We start from the raw sequence: 17,245 nt of genomic DNA, 5'->3' as shown, positions 1-17,245 counted from the left end.
CGGTGCACAGTCAAAACGTAGTCATTAAATAATTTCAATTAAATAAAAATAAATGATCAGAACTAATGGAATAAAACGAACAATTCAATCTCCACTGATGCAGTCGGTTTGCCTATTCACTCAGTAGGAAGTGGATGGCTTCTTATATTTCCGTGGCCACATAAACGCCACACACGGAAATACAGGGGGGTCGCGTTCAGGTAAAGTGTACATTGTGTACACCGAGCGTTTCCACCAAATTGCTATCTTAAAAGTGTTAATAAGTTAACAAATTAAGTGAAATTTGGGGTGAGGGGCGTGTTAAAAATTTGAAATTGGAATTTGTATATAATTGTTACGTCCTATTAGTGCCTCTTGCGGTAACTGTCAAAACATTTCCGAGGGTACATGAAGGCAACACGGTGAAGTCATATGACACAAAAACGCACGAGCAAACCGACCGTTGTTATGCTAGCTCTGTTAGCCTAGCTTTTTTCCAGTCTATCTATATGATCTGGGAGTGTTAATAAAATTGATGGTCAGGTAAGGCGTTTGTTTTTCAAAGAATGTTTTTCAAATTGTTTTATACAATGTGACCTTTCGTTACCATCGTTGTAAAGTGCATAGCCTTTGAATCGTCACTAGTGTTTCGAGTAGAATATTCCATTTATTCCATGTGTATTTTTAATGCGCTCAATGTGTGCGTGTATTACCTCTTTTTAAAATTTCACTGATTTATACAAAGGGTTGATAAAGTGAAATGCTGTCATGGGGTCATCATGATTAGCAGCAACACATGATCCGATCATGAGTTGCTGCACACAGTCTGGAAACAAACACAGTGCAGCTCAACTTTTGTCAGTATTGTAAATCAAACTTGTTGACTTAATTCAGCAAGTCAATGATCTTAAACTAATTTATTTTCTTTCCTGCTGTCATAACCAGTCAAGAGAATTGAGTAATTTGGGTCTTGCTTCAATTTGTGATAAAGGATGACCCAGAAGCTCTGCCTGGAAGGTCAGGTGTACTCGGTGCCTCTCATCCAGCCGGACCTGAGAAGAGAGGAGGCCGTTAACCAAATAGCAGATGCATTATTCTTCCTGGAGACCATCTCCACTGACATATTTAGGAGGTAAGCTCCACACAAATTTACTTGATATTCTCACCTTTCAGATCTTTATTTTTGCTCTCTTTGTGTGTTGCTTTTAGAGTGTCCGAGAGCGTCGAGAAAAATCGCCGCCATCTGCAGAGCGTCACCGACCGGATCCGACTGGTTCAGGCTCGCGTTGACAAAATCAAAGGCAGTAAAAAAGCCACCAAGGTAAAGTCACCAAAAAAAGAAAAATAGTTGGGCAGACGTGACTAAAGTTGCGTTTGAGGACAAAGATGCTGCCATTGGTTGTCATGGTAACATCGGAAGACCTTGGAAAATGCTTCAGGTTCTATAAAAGATGCATTGAACACCTCCTTCAAAAAGCTGTGTGTTTCCAGGTTTTTTCCAGTGCAAAGTACCCGGCCCCAGACCGACTCCAGGACTACTCGTCAATCTTCACCGGGGCCACCGACCCCTCGACGCAACCCCGTCCACGGCAAAGAATACAGAACAAACTTCGACCCTTTGACGAGAAGACTTTACAGGTAATCTGTGTTCCTGATCTTGAGATACCTGGGAAGTGTTTTGAATTGTAAACAAAAATGCACAATATATCTCTGTTAAGAAAAAGAAACGCACAATGTTTCCCTTGGTGGTACTGCTTTGTTTTGCAATAAGATTTTTTTTTTCCAATCGTCTTGTCTCGAGACAAATGAAAACACATTGTGCAATTTCCTTTAGTGCACAAATGCATTATTCAGTTTCTGGGGGGGGGGAACAAACTTAAAATAGGTTCCGCATAAACATTTGCTGGTAGGTTCGATAAAAGTAACTTTTTTTTTTTGGGCTGCTTTTCACCTTTTGTTTGTCTCCCTGGCAGGAGAAGTTGGTCTACTTCCCCGTGTGCGCAAGCAAAAAGAAGAAGTCAGAGGATGAGACGGAAGAAGGGCTGGGTAGCCTTCCGCGCAACATCTCCTCCGTCAGCTCCTTGTTGCTCTTCAACACCACCGAGAACCTGTGAGCACACACACACACACAGTTGTGAAAAGAATAAAAAGTGCAAATCACAGCAAACTCCACTTCATTACAGTAACTTCGCATCACATCCATTTTTTCCTTCCCTCCCTCAATTGTGTTTTGAAGCTACAAGAAGTACGTCTTCCTCGACCCTCTGGCGGGAGCTGTGATCAAGACGCACACGGCCATCGAGACGGAAAAAGAGGAGAAACCTTTTGATGCTCCGCTGTCCATCACAAAGAGAGAGCAGCTGGAGAGACTGGTAAATGAACTACAGCGAAAGATTTGGGACACCAACTCGGATGATTTTTTATTTTTTTTTCATCCAAACATGCTTGACATGTTCTAAATCCCACGATGATCTTTGACCATGTTTTTGACAGACGGCAGAGAACTACTTCTACGTACCAGACTTGGGTCAGGTGCCAGAGATCGACGTGCCGTCATACCTGCCGGACCTGCCCGGCATCGCCGACGACTTGTCCTACAGCGCCGACCTGGGGCCCGGTTTCGCCCCGTCGGGACCCACGCACAACATTCCCGAGCTTCCATCCTTCTCGGAGGACAGCGCAGGTATTCAAACCGTAGAAGGCAGTGTGAACCCAGCTCGGGTGTTGCTTGACTGACCTATTTTATTTCAGGGGATCACCCAAGCGTTCCTCCTCCTCCTCCCCCGCCGCCGCCGCCACCACCTCCTCCAGCTCCTCCTGCACCCGCCACACCTGCTGGACAACCGCCGCCGCCACCACCTCCTCCTCCACCACCTCCTGCAGAAATCGCTCCACACGGAGTTCCTCGTTCAGGTTTGCCAATCATTATTTCTGTGGAAGTAGATAGAAATGGTTGGGAGGGATTTTTTTTTTCAAAGCTTCTGTTATCTCCAAAAGGAAAAATTAAATTGATAACTAAAATAAACTTCCCTGATGTTCCTCAACCCCGTAGGCCCAGTGCCCAGCGCCCCCAGCGAAGTGGTCCAGCCCTCAGACGGCCGAGCCAGCCTCCTGGAGTCCATCCGCAATGCCGGCGGCATCGGCAAAGCCAAGTTGCGCAACGTCAAGGAGCGCAAGATGGAGAAGAAGAAACAGAAGGAGCAGGAACAAGGTGGGAATGTTTTATTCACGGCGACACCAAAAGCAGCTTTTAGCATCGCCGATGTGCAAAACGACTCGAGTTTAGCGCAGCCGTATTTCAATGAGAAGAGAATTCAAAACTTTGCAAAATAAATAAAACTCCAGAAGATGCTTTTAGATCTTTTCACCAGGATGTCACTAGCAAACACTAGCTTTTGATTTCTTTTGACTAGAATAATTTGAGCCTTTTCTCCCGCCCTAGTTTGTGGTGTGAGTCAAAAGCTTAACAAATGATTTTTTTGCAGTCGTAGCAGCTTCCAGCGGCGTCGACTTCATGTCCGACCTCTTCAACAAGCTGGCCATGCGCAGGAAAGGTATAAAAAAAAAAAAAAAAAAAAACACAAGCGTATTTGAGGGAGGCGAAAATGACACTCCCTCTCTCCCTCCAGGTATTTCTGGGAAGGGTCCAGTCGGTGGGGATTCAAACGACACCCCCGCCAGTGCCGGAGGAGCCTTCGCAAGAATGTCAGACGTCATCCCTCCACTTCCCGCCCCGCAAACGGCGGCAGATGACGACGACTGGGAGGTGTGAAGAAGTGGACCGTAAAAATTCAATGCACTGACAATTAAGGTTGGAACATTTTCATCAATTTTCATGGGAAGTCCAGATGGGGGAATTTTGGAGAAGTGCCATATTCTAACAAATATTAACATTTTGCCATAGGGCAGACAGATCCATGTACAAAAAAAAATAATACAATTAAAATGTATAACATTTCAAAAACTTTATTTGTAAGTAGATTTATATTATAACAGTCTTTCATTGATGAGTTATGCTTTCAATTCCTGTAGAAAGTTTTCATCTTTGAAAATTGGTTGAATTTTGCATCCCTATTGATAATATAAAAGTGGTTTGTTCGAGATAGAATGGTTTAGGGTTACATAACATTTAACTGTAAAATGGTCAGTCGTGTTTCTGCATTTCACCATGAGTGGAAATGCTCGTGAGAGTCGTCGACGCATTTTACTCACACGTTTTTTTTTGTTTTTTTTCCCCCTTCTTCAATAAGCCAATGTTTGCATTATGTAACAATGCACCTTCAATATTTAATGTGGCAAATGAAAGCTGTGCAGCGGTGTAGGCACTTCAATAATTCAGTCGGACACGCAGCATTTAGAAATGTTCCAACAATGTTGCAGACTCACAGCGGATAGAAAAAGTCCACACCCCTGTTCAAACGTTCGTTTTTTTGCGATGGGAGAAAAAAAAAAAAAAAACAGACGGGGATGAATCATTTAAAACCTTTTTCCTACAACTCATCTGACATGTCAATTGAAGAAACATGTTGAAGCTTTTAGGCAAGGAAAAATAACAAATCATTTTATAACTGGGTGTGGTTGTGTTCAAACAGACCAATCGGATTCTTTTTCCAAAACTATCAATCAAAACATATTTGGCAAATACTGGTTGTGATAGAAAAAATAAATCTGCAGGACTCTGGATGAAAACTAGGCGAGTTTTTGCTTCTTCTCCACAAAGAACTGAAAGAAGAGAACATTAGGCAATGAGAATGAATACATGGTACCCTCAAGAGATCCCCACCCTGCTCCTCACCTTCCGCAAGGCTGCGAACGCCGGGCCGAAGCTTTGGTGCGTTCTGGTCTGACTCCGGATCCACGCCGGAAGTTTAGCCAAGGTGCCGTGACGAGAGTAGCGTCGGTCGCACAGCACAATGGAGGAGTAATCACCACGGTGACGGATAGCTCTGCCTTTTGAGGGACGAGGAAACATCGATGAGTTTAACAACCGGTGGATCCATCGTAAGATTTATCGAACCTATCGACTGATTGACAGCTTTCATGCAGAGGTTTTCTATTAGTGCTTGGCCTGGGCTCTTCCCTCCACTGTGAGTCTGGAATGTTCAAAGGAGACATTTTGTTAGAGGCCATTTGGAGATGTAAGCATGGTGTCTTACCAGGTGTTTGTCCAGGTAAGACATCTTTTCCTGCAGTTCTGGTGATTTGATGTTGGGATAAGGCATTCCCACCATCACCACACACCTGGAGGAGACAAAAGTTATAAAATTTTCGTAGTCGTGACGTGGCCAAAAGCGATTTCCCAAAACACATACCTGCCGAGGTCGTCGGAGAAATTGATGCCCTCGCTCATTTTCCCACCCACCACGGAGAACAGCAGCGCCCCCGTTTGGTTGCCGCCTCCTTGCTGAGCGCATCTCTGTTAAGACGTAACATTTAAGCCCCGGAAAAAAAATGGCGGATGTGCGTATGGAAAAATGACAGCTCTTCACCTGGATACAACGAGAGAACTCGGCCAGCACCTGCTCCACCTGGTTGGCCTTCTTGGGCTCCTGGAAAATCTGGAGGACAAAAAAAAAAAAAAACATTTGGCTTGAAAATGTATATTATATAAGCAACCTGGAGAGGACTCTTTTCCTGACACATTCCTGAGCCTACCTTCTTCTTATTGGCGAGCCGGGTCAGAACGCCAGCAGACTCCCAGTGATCCACAATACGCTTTGAGTACTCGTACGACGGGAAGAAGCACACCACACCGCCTGGCACCACGTTGCAGATATTCGAAAGGATGCGGCCCGTCTCGTCCATCTGTCGGGAAGTAAACGATACAGTTGGAACTGCAGGACCTAGAAGCCAATTATAATTTAATTTCTGTTAAAAAAAAAAAAAGTATTTTATACCATGCGAGGAGAGTCTCTGTTTTGGTACGTGAAATCCAACTCTTGACCAGATGGACCGCTACACAGGACGATGGGAAGAAGGTTCTCGGGTGGAATTACATGACCTGCAAAAAAAATATATAATTGGAAAATGCACGACTCAGCATTTGCCCTCATCTCATCTAGCAGTGGGAATTTTTTTCCAAGCAGTTTTACAAAGATGTCACATCATCGAGTGTACTAAATGCCTTGTGTAAAAAAAAAAAAAGAAAAGCCATAAAATAATCTTTCATAAAACTAAAACAGGATGGGCTAAATGTTTTATTGCTTCGCCTCCCAAACTACAGCTCAATATTGAGCGATGTGACCCTCACAGCTCTTACAAAATATTGATTGGAGCTTTTGTGAGGACGCAGGAGAATTCCTCCGCTATACTAAACACACTTACTGTCCTTTCCTATAAAAACCAAAATATCGACAAAGCCGTTACGGATATTTAGTGGCCGTGATGCCGACGCCGCTTACCGCAGGAAAACTCAGCGATACGCTCTTCTCCGACTCCGGCGGAAAACAGCAGCTCTTGTTTGAAGTCTGAAACCTGCACGGAGCAGCTTTCAGCTTCGGGGGAATCTTATTTTTTGTCATTTCAGCAAATTTATACGTAAAACCAGCATCTACTACTCACGGGTTGCATGGTTCCTCCCGCGATAATGACGGACCTGCAGTCCTTCAACACCTGAGCGAAGTGGACAGCCGGGTTCAAGAGAAGGAACTTGACGCTGCTCTCGGAAAGATTTCCTACACATTTGCATATTTCGGTTTACTCTTAGCGCCTTTAACAAATTATTTTAGAGCAGTACCTTGTTTGTGTATGACCACCCGGCCGTCAGCGTTGCTGTTGGTGAGCGCCATGAAGAAGCTCTCAACTTGCATCATGGGGGAAGCAGCCAGTGTCTCTAACGACCCCTGCTGGACGTTTGTAGAAACTGCAGACAAGAGGAGCTGGATTACAAAATTGAAAAGGGGACACTTGACGTCTTTTGACGTCCAACCTGGTGCTGGGCTCTCGTTGCCGTGCAAGGACTGAAGGTAGCGGTTCAAGCCCTCCGTGCGCCTGTTCACCTTAGTGGAACTAACAGGAGTGTGGGGGGTCATGCCCGAACCTGCGTACTTCTCCACAAAACCACCCAGCTATAGAAAAAGATATAAATTATGCAGCTCTTCAATGAACTGCTAAACCTCTGCTGACTTACTTTTCTGCTGATCATGCTCTTCTCGAAGTATCTGTGGAGCTAGCAAAAAAAGGAGGAAGACAAGTTTTGAATATTAGAAATATTTTTCATGACTAGCCTACAGCAATAAGAGATATGTCAGGTGCTATACTATTTGTCATTTTTCACAAATGATAAGTATTGTTAGCATTTCTGTCTACATGTGTTTCTGCACCATTTGTGGTTTAGAGTTAGGGCGGCGTGATTTTTTTTGAAGAAGAAGAACTGTTCATTATATTCATGCTTTAATATATTACCTTAAATAAGTTGATGTTGTCGATTTGAGCTCGAAAAAGAAAGTTGTTGATAGTCAGCATCTCTGTTGCTGGGGAGAAAAAAAAAAAAGAATGACTTTGTTTTCTTCCAAATAGTTGCTTGTGAATATATGTGTTGTCTGACCTGCTTGCGTGCTTTGGCTTTGTGGATTCTGACCCACCTTGCCTGACGGGGGACGGCATTTACATCACTCTGTGTGACACCAACGGCTCATCAACTGAAAAACCATTTCACTCACCTCCCAGCGCTCGCACCAGCCCCTCAATCACAAAAAGAACTTGTTTGATATACATGACATTCTTCGCCTTCAGCCGGCTCCTTTTAAAAAAAGATATTAAAGGAGACGTATAAATGCATTAATTCAAAATTCAAAAGGTGTCAGTAACTCACCTGAAGCGTTCAGCATACTGGCTAAGCTGCGAGTGGGCCCGGCAGAGCTGCAATTGGCAATATGGGTGAATCTCAACTCGTACAGGACATTAAAAAAAAAAAAAAAAAAAAGAAGTGTGCGAGGAGGACGTTTACCTGAGCTCCGCTGAGCTCTGCACTGTGTATACAGGAGAGAGTGTCACTAAGGTTGTGAGCTTCATCGATGATCACCACCTGTTGACACAAAATGTTTCAATTTAAAATTTGAAAAGGGGTGTGTAGACTTTTTATATCCACAGAGATTCACTGCATGGCAGTTTACCTGGTCCTTCAACTGAATCCCCGCCGCCCGCCTTGTGGCTTCGTGCAGCACCATCTGATAAGGCAACACCACCAACTGCGCAAAGAAAGGAACGGAAGCTTTCGGAAAAAACCGAGGACTTCCTGATTGAGCAATGACAAGATGAGGAAGATACCTGCGCCTGGGGGACAGCAAGGCGCGTGGCGTAGTAAGGACACGAATGGTTTTCCCTGCCAAACTTCAGGAGATGCTCGATGTCGAGGACGCTGCCTAACAGCTCGTCCCTCATCTGGTGTAGCGCCGATACTTTGTTGTACGGACAGACGCTTTTCGGCGGACCTCGTTTCCGCTTGGCGCCTTCGTCGTGATGCGGCTTTTCTAAAAATATCATTGCAGTCTTACAATAAGTTTTTTTTACTGTTCTTCAGTAAATTTTTGGAGCTCAAGTCCGAGGCCCTTTGAGTATCCGCCGATACCAAGTGCCGATACCAAAGAAGAAAAAGGGACCTTGGCTTATCAAAGTGTTTGTGAAATATGTTTTTTTTTTTCTTTTTATTTGTCTTACCATGTTTGTTTTTCTGCATCTCCATGCAGCGGTCGTTGATACGCTGAATGCTGCCCAAGCGTCGCACTTCCTCGTTGACGCAAAGATTCTGCAAAGCGGAGATCACATTTTCTTTCGTGGCAGGTTTCATTTAGTTGCTATCCTTATTTTATTTTGTTAAACCGCTTCTTGGACGGGAGGTAAATCATTTGACTTCAAAAAGAGCCAGGGAGTCGTTTAAGCAAATATTTTGCAAATATTTTATGTAAAATTAGAGTACAACCTTTACGCATGCTAAATGTCCAACGTATATTCACAACTGTTGCTAGCTAGCTAAGAACGATACATAGCTAGCTAGTTTCGACAGGTAGTACCTGGCAGAAGGTAGTTTGAACAATTAGTTGATTTGTTAGCTAGCTAGGCTACTAGTCTGATATATTTTTGTTATTTTAGATTAGTTATGTGGTAGGTAAGTAGTCACTTGTGGTTTAGTTTTTCACCTGCCGGGATCCCATTATGACCAGACTGATGTCCTTGCTGAAGGGGCTCTTCTGGACCTCGTGGACGAACTGAGCAAGCTGTGAGTGTGTGCGACTGCAGTAGTAAATCTGTTGAAACACACACACACACACACACAACATCAGTATTCACGTGACGGGACTTAATGATGCTATTGTGTGGGAAACCTTTGTGACATGCTCTTCGACTAACTCGTCGTCATCTTCTTCTTCAGCCATGCTGGATCTGAGAAGACATCCTTCTGTTATTATAGTTGCAAGTTAAGACTACACACACACGTATACACACACCTGTTCTTCGACTTGGACTCATCATCGCTTTCATACTCTGCGATAATAAGATCCTCGTCTTCTTGATTTGCTTCTGCGTCGGTTTGATCTTCTTTACTGAGCTGCAACAACTTGAATGCTTCGTCCTCTTCGCAGCTCTGCGGAAAAACACAAAAGATAAAGAAGATACTTTTAACAGTCCAGCTGTTAAGAAAAAAGCTTTACCAGGATTTACATCTGGATCAAATATATCGTCTCCTCTTCAGGAGGTAAAATGTATTCTCTTGTTGTGAGAAAAATATTGGAGCTTACCTTTCTTTTCATGGCATACTTCAGTTGAACGTTGTTCCTAATCAGTTCCAATCGCTCCTCTCGCTTCTTTCTTTTGATTTCATCCTCCTAAAGCACAATAAAAATAGAGTCAACTTTAATTGAGACATCTACAAGGCTGACATTCCCTCACCTTCAACTTTGACACTAAATCCCGTTCAGCCTTTTTCTGCACAAAACTGCTGATCCAGTCCGGCTCTGCAGACGAACTCTGGGACGAAGCATCTGGGTCGGATGAAGAAAGTGAAGTCTCGCTCTCCTGCAACCGGACGGCCGCTTCTTCTTTTCTTTTGTTGTTAAGGTCTGTCAGCCAGCTCAGCGCTCCGCATATAAGACTCAGAGATTTACCCTGAATCAGAAGGACACATTTCAATTGGAGATCATCTTAAATGTGTCTTGCTGGGAATTACGTACCGTCCCAGTGGGGCTTTCAAAGATGCCAACTTTGCCCTGGTCCAGTGCACTGTACAAGGAGCGCATGAAATCCTCCTGAATGGTGTAGGGCTGGTATGGAAAAGGAAATTGGGATCTGCCGATTTCCATGATGACCAACCTGATGGTGACATAACACTCTTACAGGCAACTTATTGTAGTTTTGCGGTGCATCGTTACACTTTTTAATGATTATATGCAAATAGCATCTGGAGTGTCTAGAAATATGACATTTCAGTGTTTGGTGAAAAGTCGGCGTAGAGAAGTGCAAAATTAGCAACACAAATTATTCTCTTGTGAATTAAACAGCGTTATTTAGCATTACTTACAATCACTTTTACGATCCTGTCAAGTCAAATATGATTCGCAGCGGTAGTCATCCCGGAGATTTATAACACCTTTATACAACACATATAAACGAATTTCTGTTTTGACTAGTTTCAACTCCCGCGCCAGGAGGTGGCTAAGACCACCAAAACCGACCAATAAGAAACGAGCTCAGATAACGTGTGCGCGTTTTATAGATACGCGCAGCACTCAAGGGCGGTTTCGTTGTATAAATGTCGTTTTTTTTTTTATGTGAGGTCTTTATGTGCATTTTGGGGGGGTATTAAAGCAGTATTGGCTGAAAATGACATGTAACATGATTAGCAAAAATTTGGTTGTTAGGGTTTTATTACTTGGTTGGGACCGCCTTTTCTGGAGATCCCGGTGTTGTTATTTAACACTCCCAGTGCTCGCTTCTTCTCCACCGTTCCTTCCAGAATGCCTGGAAAGTTCTCTTGACAGGGGCTCTCATTCACGCGTGGACTTTGCACGCTTTGCGCAGCTTGACTCGTCAACGCTTTGCTCGGCGATCTATTAAGACGTCGTGTGTACAAGCAGCTTTCTCAAACAAGTGTTAGTCGTTGTGTTGGTTACACCACGTCGACGTCGTAGTTAAAGTCAGGCTTAGGTTTAACTGTCGGCTATTTCTTATTTTTACAATGACCGCCCAGGAGCAAACGGCTGAAGGACACCACACCATCCCCATGGAGGGAGACGATATCACACCCGAGAAAGATGGAGGTGTCTTGAAGGTAAATATTCAAGTGGAGAGCGTGTTCCTTTTTTTCCTGCAGTATTAGCGCTTGGACTGATAGCATTAGCTGTCGTCTGCTAGCTCCCCCTGGTCACGTTGCTAAACGTTTATTTATAATTTTTAGTTAACTAATCCTGCAAACGTCCAACCTAATCGATTAAATGAGTGCTCCGGGAACGCTCGAGAACCTTGAAACTATGAAGATGTGATGAGACGCGTCATTGACAAGTAACCTGTTGGCGCCGTTGAACACGTGCCAAGAAATCTCGATATTACTCTGTGATACGATTTCAACCAAAACGTTCAAAAAAAATTCCTATGCTTATGGATTCAGTGTTTTTTAATGTTTACATTTGCTAACAATTTGGCACACAAACGAAGAAAGACTATTTGATTTATATGGTGGTCACGTTAGGTCAATAATCAATACAAATTATTATTATTAGTAATTGAAGGTTTAACAGTAGGGTTATTATACCCCCCAAAATAATTTTCGAAGCCAATTTCGCGGCCAGCTAGGTTGGACGAAGTTCTTCTGATTTAGCATTCCAACCATGCACTTGTCAAAAGTATAACTTTGAAACAATTATCTCCAATAATGACCAACGCTCTCCAAAAGATTTGTAATGCAAATTTACCAAATGAATGCAAAAAAAAACCTGTTTGTTGAATTACAGGAATCAGTTGAGATGTGAATGCAAAAACCCCTCCAACAACCTGTTTCTTGAATTACAGGAATCAGTTGCGATGTTCTTATATCCTGACATCCTTCTCTTTCCAGCTGGTGAAAAGGGAAGGCACTGGCAAAGAGCTGCCCATGACCGGGGACAAAGTGTTTGTGCACTACGTGGGCACCCTCCTGGATGGCACTCAGTTTGACTCCAGCAGAGACCGAGGAGACAAGTTTACCTTTGAGCTGGGCAAAGGTTGGTTTCCCTTCGTTAAGAAAACCAACCCGGCAGCGTGATTTCATCCCTCTTTCCTCTCTGTGCAGGTCAAGTCATAAAGGCGTGGGACATCGGCGTAGCTACAATGAAAGAGGGCGAGATCTGCCAGCTCATCTGTAAACCAGAATATGCGTACGGGCCTGCGGGGAGCCCTCCTAAAATTCCCTCTAATGCCACGCTTGTGTTTGAGGTAAGCCTGACCTCCAATCTCGTCATCAGTGTTGTATTGAGCAGAATCATGTTGCCAGACACATTAACTAACCACCAATGATAATTGACGAAGCAAAATATTTAGTGGGGTCAAGCGGCGTGATCTACTGAAGCGAACAATCTGAAAACAACCTGCTCATCCCGACTGCAGGTGGAGCTTTTTGAATTCCGAGGGGAGGATTTAACCGAAGATGAGGACGGAGGGATTATCCATCGTATTATCACCAAGGGGAAGCCGTACACCAAGCCCAACGAAGGATCCTCGGTTGAAGGTAACACATTTCTCGTACTCCTTCAGCAAGACCTGATTCGATTTCATATAAACGCTTTGTCTCTTTTTCAGTGACCGTGTCGGGCAGCTACGATGGACGCGTCTTTGACGAGAGGCAACTCAAGTTCGAGATGGGAGACGGAGAGAGCCACGGATTGCCGCCCGGAGTGGAGAAAGCCATCATGGCCATGGAAGAGGGAGAGGAAGCCTTGTTTCACATCAGACCCAAGTACGACCTTGCTGATTTCTGTGCTTACTATGCAGATAAGTGTCGGCCCACCTGTTGCGTGTGAAATTACACAACCGAGTCAAATCAAAAACATCGGCGGCCTCTTGAAGTGCCGCATTCTCAAATATTTGTCATCGCTGCATGCACCACAAGCACTGATCAGTGATTCATTGATCAATACCAATGAATTGAATTTTATGAGGTAGGTTATGAATAACAAATGTTTTGTTTTGCCTCGCAGGTACGGCTTCGGAAACGCCGGAAACGCCGAGTATAACATTCCCGGCGGGGCGCTCTTGGAATACAGGATCAAGCTGGCGGCCTTGGAAAAGGTCAAAGAGTCGTGGGAGATGAATTCGTCGGAGAAGCTGGAACAGAGCGCCGTCGTTAAAGAGAAGGGGACGCAGTATTTCAAGGTGCGTAATCGAGGGCGGCTCAACTTTTGACTGAGGATATTGTCTTCATTTTTTTCCGAATTGTTTTGGCTTTCAGAGGGGGCTCTTCAAGCAGGCGTCCACGCAGTACAAGAGGATCGTGTCGTGGCTCGACAATGACTCGGGTTTTGTCGGGGAGGAAGAGGAGAAGGCCAAAGCGCTGCGACTGGCTGCGCATCTCAACTTGGCCATGTGCTACCTGAAGCTCAAAGAGCCCAACCAAGCGCTGGAAAACTGTAACAAGGTAGGATCAAAACAATTACATGCTTCTTCCACTAGGTGGCAGAAGATATCAAATTAACCCTTCATTCAATAGTGCCATGGCATGACAAATTTAGCCTAGGAAAATCTGATAAAAATCATGACATATATACATTCAAATGTAAAATATGTTCCAAGATGGGAAACTTTGCACTTTACGACAGTGGCGCTTCCAAAGATTTTGGAATAAAAGCCCGTTTGCTGTGATTACAGGCCCTGGAGTTAGACGAGTCCAACGAGAAGGCGCTATTCCGAAGAGGAGAGGCACACTTCGGCATGAAGGAATTTGACGTAGCCAGGGATGACTTTCAGCGCGTTGTTCAACTTTATCCCGCTAACAAAGCTGCCAAGAGTCAGGTATGGCGTCACTCCAGGAAGAAGTTAGACTCGTGTACACATCGTGTGACTTTTGCTTTACTTGACCCAAAGAGCGCGAGGGGGCAGAAAGTGCTGTGCTGGATGCCACACACACACCTTCCCCATGAAGAGAATAAGAAAACACAGTTTCTAAAATGGTACACCGCTGCCACCTGCTGGTTGCTTGCATTATTACAAGTCAACGAGATCTTAAAGCAGTGATTCTTATTTTCTGCCGTGCCCCCCCAATTCACCACCACGACTTTACTTGTGGCTGTCCAAGTATTTTTGCACGCCTTACCAATTTGGCATCAACCAATATGATACTTTATCTTCTTGCCCTGACCTCTCTCCTCCGTTGTCACCCAGATGGTCCTTTGTCTGAAGCACATGAAGGAGCAGCACGAGAAGGACAAACGCACGTACGCCAACATGTTCCAGAAGTTTGCAGAGAGGGATTCCAGGGTAAGCGGATCAATCGCGAGACTGAATGCGTAACAGTTTTTTTTTTTTTTAAACCAAAACATTTTGTTGCTTTGCAGAAAGCATCCAAGCAGGTGAAGAGCAAGGAGAACGGCGAGAGCGGGGATATGGAGATCGACAATGCCAGCAAGGAAGCAGAGGGTGATGCAAAAGCCTAAAATGCCCTAAATTCTGACGGTTCATTTGTTTTTCCTGATTTGTTTTGTTTTGTTACTTCAGCCATTTGTGTTTTAAGTGTGTAACTCAGGGGTAAGCGAATCCGGTCCGAGACAACCGCTGTCCTGTCTGTTTTCAATGTCCCTCCTCAACATACCAGATTCAACAGATCAGCTCATAAGCAAACAACCCATCATTTGAGTCGGATATGTGGAAGCGGGAAAGTTCAAAAATAAGCAGGAGAGGGGCTCTCCAGGACCGGACCCGCCGACCATTTTGTGTGCGTGGGAGTGTATCAAATTTTGAGCACTGACTTTGGTGGCTTTCTTCATCCGGGGCCTGTTGCCATCTCGACGGCAAACTCAGCGGGTGCGATGTGGTTTTAATATTTGCGTGCTCACACTCCCGTCAACCCTTTCAACCCGCGGCTTCACGAGCGGGTTTCCCAGCTGTTTAACGTTCGGGTTGAGAATTGAAAAGCCTTCGCTGTAAAGGGCTAACTCACCTTGCACTATATTTGTTCTTTGCCGTTCATCTAAGCCTCCATTTTATAGGCCTACTGATCAAATCCGGGACAGGGTGGATGAACACTCGGATACAATGTGTTGGAATGTTCCAAAAGTATATACTTGTCAATGTAGCAGGAGGTGGTATCATTTTGTGGGTGTTTTTTTTTTTTTTGGGGAGGGGGGGGGGGTAAATCCTTAACTGTTTGAATTCTCCAACAAAGCTGTTTTAAGCTTGGGTTAACCTGCTGGTGCTTTTGGGGGCTAATGACAATGTACTTTCAGATCCTTCTTTTCCTCCAAAGTGTTGCGATTTGTAAATTTTGTTCAATACGACAAACTGGAATAGCCGGATGTGAACAAGCATCCACGAACTTGTTCGAACGTGTATGAAGTGGTCAATAGGACAAAAATAAACTGCAATGTCCGGACACGCGAACAAGTATTCACGAGCTTGTTCGACTATCTTAATTTTCTGTTTTGTGTATAAAGTGGTCAATAGGACAAAAAAAAAAAAACTGGAATATCCCAACGTGAACAAGCATCCAAGTTGTTCGACCATCTTAATTTTCTGTTTTGTATATGATGTTTTGCTGTGTCGGTCTGTTAAAAGGAAAAGCTGCAGTGGGAAAACCACTTGGGGTCTACTTTTGGTAAAGTTTGTTGTGTTGCGGTTTGGCGGAAGGATACAATAAACAATAGTTACTACCTGCATTGGTGTGCCTTCTTGATGGACACCTGAGTGTATGCCTTTTTCAGGAGACTTTTATTTTGAAAGTGGCTTTTGAAAGCTTGTCAGCGGCACCGAGGATAAAGGTGGCTGGCTTGAGTTCGACTTCGTCTTTTTCCTTGAAGGCTGGCGTGATGGCAGTTACGCAGCGCAGTCGACTGTGACCACACAAGCACCCGGGACCGACCGGCAGCAAAGCCGATGAATCACCTCAGAGGAAATTATTGAACGCCGAGATGATAACTGCGTTCTTCCCGGTGAAGAAACTAAGGAGAAATGGCAAATGGGTGCTGTTCGGGGCTATTCTGCTGGTCGCAGTGGTGGCCGTCGTGTCCAACGTATGGAGAGATGTCGGTAAGTTTGGCACCTTCGAAAGAGGTGTTGCATTTGTTGACATCCAATTTTACTTTTAAAGGCAGGAAAATCAAAAGTGTAGTATAATAATTACATTTAGAAAGGATTTGATCACTTCTGGGTTTGAATTTGTTGCACTGCCTAATTATTACAGACTTTTTTTTTCCATAGTCCCTCTTCATTCACACCCGCTAACAGTTTCAGAAATGCAAAAAAAAAATTTTAACACCACTAAGCATTTCATTTCCATATACGTACTTTCACGTATGAATTGTGCTATTGTGACACGGTTCATAGTTTCAAAGTCTGCTTTAATGTCAATTTCGTCACATACAAAGAGATCCAAATTGCGTTTCCTACTATCCCACGGTGGAGACAAGACATATTACACCCAATTTGTCCACAAACAAAACATTCAAGTAAACATTACAAAAGGTAAATACAATGAATAAATAAGAGCAACTTGGTTGAAATTGTGCAAAACAGCAGACAGTATAATAGCGCAAAAGTGCAAGTGGAGTAGTGCAAGGTATTGAAAAAAATGTATAGGTCAGATCAGCAAAAACATTTTTCTCCATTGCTAACTCTGGCATAAATCTACTTGCTGTTAAATATTAACTGAATTGTTAAGCACCATAGACAATACTTGCAAAAAAAAATTTCTCCACTAATTTTGGCCCAATGAACACAGGTGAAACAAAAAGACGCCACCCGTGAGAAAGTTTTCGTGTGGGGGTCTTTTGAGGGGGCTGGGACAGGTCAGAAGGTCACGTCACAGATTTGTCACAAGCGCCGTCTCACGCTGGCTCACCGCACTTCCTGCTGTCTACCTTTATTTGCACCGCGTGGGTTTTAAAAGCGGGCTGTCGGGGATGCAGATGAGATATATATGTATATTCACCAAACTATAGGGTGGTCACTCACTGGGGAACATTTTGGAATCGATTATCCTATCGATCATTCCACCGATTCTTCGGGTATGGCGGATATATTGTTCTGATACTGTTGAGTCATTTTTCCATTTGATATCATCTTTGATGCAAACACTTGCCGTCGTGGT

General features: G+C 44.0%; 4 protein-coding genes across 8 annotated transcripts in view; 3 read left to right on the top strand and 1 right to left on the bottom strand.

The window, feature by feature from the left end:
- Nucleotides 1-95: 95 nt before the first annotated feature.
- Nucleotides 96-3,943, top strand: wash1 (WAS protein family homolog 1). Of its 2 annotated transcripts, none has more exons than XM_049724059.2 (11): nt 96-522; nt 971-1,111; nt 1,189-1,300; nt 1,471-1,617; nt 1,953-2,089; nt 2,216-2,351; nt 2,473-2,662; nt 2,731-2,892; nt 3,038-3,190; nt 3,465-3,533; nt 3,609-3,943. In XM_049724059.2, the coding sequence occupies exons 1-11, from the start codon at nt 515-517 to the stop codon at nt 3,749-3,751; spliced, it is 1,398 nt and encodes a 465-aa protein (XP_049580016.1). In that variant the 5' UTR covers nt 96-514; the 3' UTR covers nt 3,752-3,943. The 2 variants fall into 2 exon arrangements, with proteins under 2 accessions (XP_049580016.1, XP_049580015.1); XM_049724058.2 differs by having other exon boundaries at nt 3,032-3,190.
- A 180-nt stretch (nt 3,944-4,123) lies between these two features.
- On the bottom strand, nt 4,124-10,639 carry ddx11 (DEAD/H (Asp-Glu-Ala-Asp/His) box helicase 11). The gene is made up of 28 exons (XM_049724052.2): nt 10,496-10,639; nt 10,149-10,287; nt 9,868-10,083; nt 9,717-9,803; nt 9,426-9,562; nt 9,303-9,360; nt 9,117-9,224; nt 8,638-8,725; nt 8,248-8,450; nt 8,094-8,168; nt 7,928-8,005; nt 7,793-7,839; nt 7,641-7,720; nt 7,526-7,567; nt 7,384-7,451; nt 7,109-7,147; nt 6,908-7,046; nt 6,716-6,841; nt 6,541-6,653; nt 6,381-6,453; nt 5,877-5,980; nt 5,635-5,784; nt 5,469-5,537; nt 5,292-5,395; nt 5,136-5,220; nt 4,997-5,072; nt 4,775-4,929; nt 4,124-4,701 (listed from the first exon to the last, which is right to left on the bottom strand). Exons 2-28 carry the CDS (start codon nt 10,275-10,277, stop codon nt 4,669-4,671), a joined length of 2,682 nt encoding a protein of 893 aa, XP_049580009.1. The 5' UTR covers nt 10,278-10,287; nt 10,496-10,639; the 3' UTR covers nt 4,124-4,668.
- Nucleotides 10,640-10,896: 257 nt separating this feature from the next.
- fkbp4 (FKBP prolyl isomerase 4) lies at nt 10,897-15,815 on the top strand. Its single transcript, XM_049724060.2, has 10 exons — nt 10,897-11,245; nt 12,029-12,173; nt 12,242-12,384; nt 12,556-12,676; nt 12,748-12,904; nt 13,146-13,320; nt 13,397-13,582; nt 13,813-13,956; nt 14,326-14,421; nt 14,499-15,815. The coding sequence occupies exons 1-10, from the start codon at nt 11,153-11,155 to the stop codon at nt 14,595-14,597; spliced, it is 1,359 nt and encodes a 452-aa protein (XP_049580017.1). The 5' UTR covers nt 10,897-11,152; the 3' UTR covers nt 14,598-15,815.
- Nucleotides 15,816-15,922: 107 nt separating this feature from the next.
- Nucleotides 15,923-17,245, top strand: part of b4galnt3b (beta-1,4-N-acetyl-galactosaminyl transferase 3b) — an 8,428-nt gene continuing 7,105 nt past the window's right edge. The window contains exon 1 of one of the 4 annotated variants that reach the window (XM_049724056.1): nt 15,923-16,185. In XM_049724056.1, the coding sequence (XP_049580013.1) occupies nt 16,068-16,185 (118 nt within the window). In that variant the 5' untranslated portion in view covers nt 15,923-16,067. Of the gene's footprint in view, nt 16,186-16,865 lie in introns of those variants that run through there. The other 3 variants (XM_049724057.2, XM_049724053.2, XM_049724055.2) reach the window with 3 other exon arrangements.

The sequence above is a fragment of the Syngnathus scovelli genome, chromosome 6 (genome assembly GCF_024217435.2).
Source record: "Syngnathus scovelli strain Florida chromosome 6, RoL_Ssco_1.2, whole genome shotgun sequence".
NCBI classification, from domain to species: Eukaryota; Metazoa; Chordata; class Actinopteri; order Syngnathiformes; family Syngnathidae; genus Syngnathus; species Syngnathus scovelli.
Note: the sequence above shows the minus strand (reverse complement) of the source record. Positions and strands in the feature narration are given on the sequence as shown.